Here is a 6,010-nt window from a genome sequence, read left to right on the forward strand (position 1 = left end):
TCATCCATTTGCTGGTGGGTGCAATCCTTTGCTAACTTAATACATTTACTGTGAAAAATTGGTTGCTATAACTATTTTGGTTCATTGTTATTTCAACTGTGACAGCTTTTTGTGCTTCTTAAAGGCACAGTAGCGTTTTTTATATTGCTTGTAAATTTATTTAGAAAAGTATTTCCAAGCTTGCTAGTCTCATTGTTAGTCTGTTTAAACATGTCTGACACAGATGAATCTCTTTGTTCACTATGTTTAAAGGCCAATGTGGAGCCCAATAGAAATTTGTGTACTAATTGCATTGATGTTACTTTAAATAAAAGTCAATCTTTACATGTAAAGAAATTATCACCAGACAACGAGGGGGAAGTTATGCCGACTAACTCTCCTCACGTGTCAGTACCTTCGCCTCCCGCTCAGGAGGTGCGTGATTTTGTGGCGCCAAGTACATCAGGGAGGCCCTTATAAATCACTTTGCAAGACATGGCTACTGTTATGACAGAAGTATTATCTAAATTGCCAGAATTAAGAGGCAAGCGCGATAGCTCTTGGTTAAGGACAGAGCGCGCGGATGAGGTGAGAGCCATGTCAGATACTGCGTCACAGTTTGCAGAACATGAAGACGGAGAGCTTCATTCTGTGGGTGACGGATCTGTTCCAGGGAGACTGGATTCAGAGATTTCTAATTTTAAATTTAAGCTTGAGAACCTCCGCATATTGCTAGGGGAGGTATTAGCGTCTCTGAATGATTGTAACACGGTTGCAATTCCAGAAAAATTATGTAGGTTGGATAGATACTATGCGGTACCGGTGTGTACTGACGTGTTTCCTATACCTAAAAGGCTTACAGAGATTATTAGCAAGGAGTGGGATAGACCTGGTGTGCCTTTTTCCCCTCCTCCCATATTTAGGAAAATGTTTCCTATAGACGCCACCACACGAGACTTATGGCAGACGGTCCCTAAGGTGGAGGGAGCAGTTTCTACTTTAGCTAAGCGTACCACTATCCCGGTGGAGGATAGTTGTGCCTTTTCAGATCCAATGGATAAGAAATTAGAGGGTTACCTTAAGAAAATGTTTGTTCAACAAGGTTTTATCTTACAGCCCCTTGCATGCATTGCGCCTGTCACTGCTGCGGCGGCATTCTGGTTTGAGTCTCTGGAAGAGGCCATTCGCACAGCTCCATTGGATGAAATTATGAACAAGCTTAAAGCACTTAAGCTAGCTAACGCATTTGTTTCTGAAGCCGTCGTACATTTAACCAAACTTACGGCTAAGAACTCAGGATTCGCCATCCAAGCGCGCAGAGCGCTATGGCTTAAATCCTGGTCAGCTGACGTGACTTCTAAATCTAAATTGCTTAATATTCCTTTCAAAGGGCAGACCTTATTCGGGCCCGGCTTGAAAGAAATTATAGCGGACATTACGGGAGGTAAGGGCCATGCTCTACCTCAGGACAGGGCCAAATCAAAGGCCAAACAGTCTAATTTTCGTGCCTTTCGTAACTTCAAGGCAGGAGCAGCATCAACTTCCTCCGCTCCAAAACAGGAAGGAGCTGTTGCTCGTTACAGACAGGGCTGGAAAGTTAACCAGTCCTGGAACAAGGGCAAGCAGGTCAAGAAACCTGCTTCTGCCCCTAAGACAGCATGAAGAGAGGGCCCCCTATCCGGAAACGGATCTAGTGGGGGGCAGACTTTCTCTCTTCGCCCAGGCTTGGGCAAGAGATGTCCAGGATCCCTGGGCGTTGGAGATCATATCTCAGGGATATCTCCTGGACTTCAAACTTCTCCTCCACGAGGGAGATTTCATCTTTCAAGGTTATCAGCAAACCAAATAAAGAAAGAGGCGTTTCTACGCTGTGTACAAGACCTCTTACTAATGGGGGTGATCCACCCAGTTCCGCGGACGGAACACGGGCAAGGATTCTATTCAAATCTATTTGTGGTTCCCAAGAAAGAGGGAACCTTCAGACCAATCTTGGACTTAAAAATCCTAAACAAATTCCTAAGAGTTCCATCATTCAAAATGGAAACTATTCGAACCATCCTTCCCATGATCCAAGAGGGTCAGTACATGACCACAGTGGACTTAAAGGATGCCTACCTTCACATACCGATTCACAAGGATCATTATCGGTACCTAAGATTTGCTTTCCTAGACAGGCATTACCAGTTTGTAGCTCTTCCCTTCGGATTAGCTACGGCTCCAAGAATCTTTACAAAAGTTCTGGGCTCACTTCTGGCGGTACTAAGACCTAGACGTACCTAGACGACATTCTGATACAAGCGTCAAGTTTTCAAACTGTCAAGTCTCATACAGAGATAGTTCTGGCATTTCTGAGGTCGCATGGGTGGAAGGTGAACGTGGAAAAGAGTTCTCTATTACCACTTACAAGGGTTCCCTTTCTAGTGACTCTTATAGATTCTGTAGAGATGAAAATTTACCTGACAGAGGCCAGGTTATCAAAACTTCTAAATGCTTGCCGTGTCCTTCATTCCATTCCACACCCGTCAGTAGCTCAGTGCATGGAAGTAATCGGCTTAATGGTAGCGGCAATGGACATAGTACCATTTGCACGCCTGCATCTCAGACCGCTGCAATTGTGCATGCTAAGTCAGTGGAACGGGGATTACTCAGATTTGTCCCCCCTACTAAATCTGGATCAAGAGACCAGAGATTCTCTTCTATGGTGGCTTTCTCGGCCACATCTGTCCAAGGGGATGACCTTTCGCAGGCCAGATTGGACGATTGTAACAACAGACGCCAGCCTTCTAGGCTGGGGCGCAGTCTGGAACTCCCTGAAGGCTCAGGGATTATGGACGCAGGAGAAACTCCTCCCATTCAATGCTCTCCTAACTTGGCCTCAGTTAGCAACTCTGAGGTTCATCAGATTTCAGTCGGACAACATCACGACTGTGGCTTACATCAACCATCAAGGGGGAACCAGAAGTTCCCTAGCGATGTTGGAAGTCTCAAAGATAATTCGCTGGGCAGAGTCTCACTCTTGCCACCTGTCAGCGATTTACATCCCAGGCGTGGAGAACTGGGAACTTCATCCGGAGGTCTTTGCTCAACTGATTCATCGTTGGGGCAAACCAGATCTGGATCTCATGGCGTCTCGCCAGAACGCCAAGCTTCCTTGTTACGGATCCAGGTCCAGGGACCCGGGAGCGGTGCTGATAGATGCTCTGACAGCCCCTTGGGTCTTCAACATGGCTTATGTGTTTCCACCATTTCCGATGCTTCCTCGTTTGATTGCCAAGATCAAACAGGAGAGAGCTTCGGTGATTCTGATAGCGCCTGCGTGGCCACGCAGGACCTGGTATGCAGACCTAGTGGACATGTCGTCCTGTCCACCGTGGTCTCTGCCTCTGAGACAGGACCTTCTAATTCAGGGTCCTTTCAACCATCCAAATCTAATTTCTCTGAGGCTGACTGCATGGAGATTGAACGCTTGATTCTATCAAAGCGTGGCTTCTCGGAGTCGGTTATTGATACCTTAATACAGGCTAGGAAGCCTGTTACCAGAAAAATTTACCATAAGATATGGCGTAAATATTTATATTGGTGCGAATCCAAGTGTTACTCATGGAGTAAGGTTAGGATTCCTAGGATATTGTCCTTTCTACAAGAGGGTTTAGAAAAGGGCTTATCTGCTAGTTCGTTAAAGGGACAGATTTCTGCTCTGTCTATTCTTCTACACAAACGTCTGGCTGAAGTTCCAGACGTTCAGGCTTTTTGTCAGGCTTTAGATAGGATTAAGCCTGTGTTTAAGACTGTTGCTCTGCCGTGGAGCTTAAACTTAGTTCTTAACGTTCTTCAAGGCATTCCATTTGAACCCCTTCATTCCATTGATATCAAGCTGTTATCCTGGAAGGTTCTGTTTTTGATGGCTATTTCCTTGGCTCGAAGAGTCTCTGAGTTATCTGCCTTACATTGTGATTCTCCTCATCTGATTTTTCATTCAGACAAGGTAGTTCTGCGTACTAAACCTGGGTTCTTACCTAAGGTAGTTACTAACAGGAATATCAATCAAGAGATTGTTGTTCCATCATTGTGTCCTAACCCTTCTTCAAATAAGGAACGACTTTTGCATAATCTGGACGTAGTCTGTGCCCTGAAGTTCTATTTGCAGGCAACTAAAGATTTTCGTCAAACTTCTTCCCTGTTTGTCGTTTACTCTGGACAGAGAAGAGGTCAAAAGGCTTCGGCTACCTCTCTCTCTTTTTGGCTTCGTAGCATAATACGTTTAGCCTATGAGACTGCTGGACAGCAGCCTCCTGAAAGGATTACAGCTCATTCTACTAGAGCTGTGGCTTCCACCTGGGCCTTTAAAAATGAGGCCTCTGTTGAACAGATTTGCAAGGCTGCAACTTGGTCTTCGCTTCACACTTTTTCAAAATTTTACAAATTTGACACTTTTGCTTCTTCGGAGGCTATTTTTGGGAGAAAGGTACTTCAGGCAGTGGTTCCTTCTGTTTAATGTTCCTGCCTTGTCCCTCCCTTCATCCGTGTACTTTAGCTTTGGTATTGGTATTCCATAAGTAATGGATGACCCGTGGACTGACTACACTTAACAAGAAAAAACATAATTTATGCTTACCTGATAAATTTATTTCTCTTGTAGTGTAGTCAGTCCACGGCCCGCCCTGTCTTTAAGGCAGATCTAAATTTTAATTAAACTCCAGTCACCACTGCACCCTATGGTTTCTCCTTTCTCGTCTGGTTTTGGTCGAATGACTGAATATGACATATGAGGGGAGGAGCTATATAGCAGCTCTGCTTGGGTGATCCTCTTGCAGCTTCCTGTTAGGAAGAGATATATTCCATAAGTAATGGATGACCCGTGGACTGACTACACTACAAGAGAAATAAATTTATCAGGTAAGCATAAATTATGTTTTTAATATAATGTGCTGCTTAGTTAGCCTAAAATCGCTATGGCTGCAAAAAAAAATCATGTACGAAATGTGGGATCTCCTTGGCCGCTCATGAAGTTTTTTTTGTTTTTTTTTTCCTTCCTTTTCTTAGAAAACAGTTGGTACTGTCAATCAAAATGTGACCGTCTGCCCCTATAGTAACAGCGCATGCTCCCATTTTGCCTGCATGTTTACAATACTATATAAAGAGTGGATTACAATTCACTGTGTATATTGCAGAGGCTAATGGAAGATTTGCACATGAGCAAAACATAAACGGCAAGCGTGCACCGTGTAAGAGGCGGTCACCATTGGGTTGGTAGAACCAGCCGTCCCTGTAAAGAAGAGGGGGGGCGGAATCCTTTGGGTTTGTTGGTGGATGTTATGTGAAATGATTTACTTGTGTGGCAACCACAGTGTCTTCAGTCTAACAACTAAGCAGTATAGTATTATTTAGTGAAAACTACAATTAAACTAATACACCTTTGGCTTGTTTTACTGTCCCTGAAATACTTTATTTCATTTAGAATGTAGTAATAACAATGATTGGGTGGGATCTAGAACATTATCCAAAAGAAATGTTTCAAACTTTAAATCCTATTACACTTTTTATTTATTTTTTCTTATTGCAGGTTCATGGAGCAACATCCTGAAATGGACTTTTCCAAAGCAAAATTTAGCTGAGTTTGCCTTTTACTTCACCTTATACCTACTCTCATGTTAAATGTTCTGTAAAGAAGCACTGGCGGCTTCCACCTGTTCTTGTTTATTAAAGATGAACAATAAGTAACCACATGCTTTGTGCAGTTTGTTTTGGAATTGGTACAGGTTTCTGCATTACTAATGAGAAGGCAGTTGATTTGCACCCCTCTATGTGACTGTTGCTCACGTGATCCTGCCTTGCACATTTATTCTTTGCCAAATATTTGTCAGAATTCCCTGATCTAGTACGGACACGTTCCACTTTTTGTTTCGCTTTATAGCTTATTTAGACTAAAGCGAAGACAGGTGGATTGCAATGTCTGAACGTGAAAGGTCTGAGATCTGGTTAATAATAAAAAAATATATATAATGTGCTGTTGAGGTCAGCATCCTGTAGC

General features: G+C 43.5%; 1 protein-coding gene across 1 annotated transcript in view; it reads left to right on the forward strand.

Annotated features, from left to right (window-relative positions):
* NUDC (nuclear distribution C, dynein complex regulator) overlaps positions 1–5,700 on the forward strand; it is a 31,553-nt gene extending 25,853 nt beyond the window's left edge. The window contains exon 9 of the mRNA XM_053706991.1: positions 5,543–5,700. Coding sequence (XP_053562966.1) covers positions 5,543–5,594 — 52 coding nt within the window. The 3' untranslated portion in view covers positions 5,595–5,700. The remainder of the gene's footprint in view (positions 1–5,542) is intronic.
* The last annotated feature ends 310 nt before the right edge of the window (positions 5,701–6,010 follow it).

This window comes from Bombina bombina, chromosome 3, assembly GCF_027579735.1.
Source record: "Bombina bombina isolate aBomBom1 chromosome 3, aBomBom1.pri, whole genome shotgun sequence".
In the NCBI taxonomy this organism is placed as follows: Eukaryota; Metazoa; Chordata; class Amphibia; order Anura; family Bombinatoridae; genus Bombina; species Bombina bombina.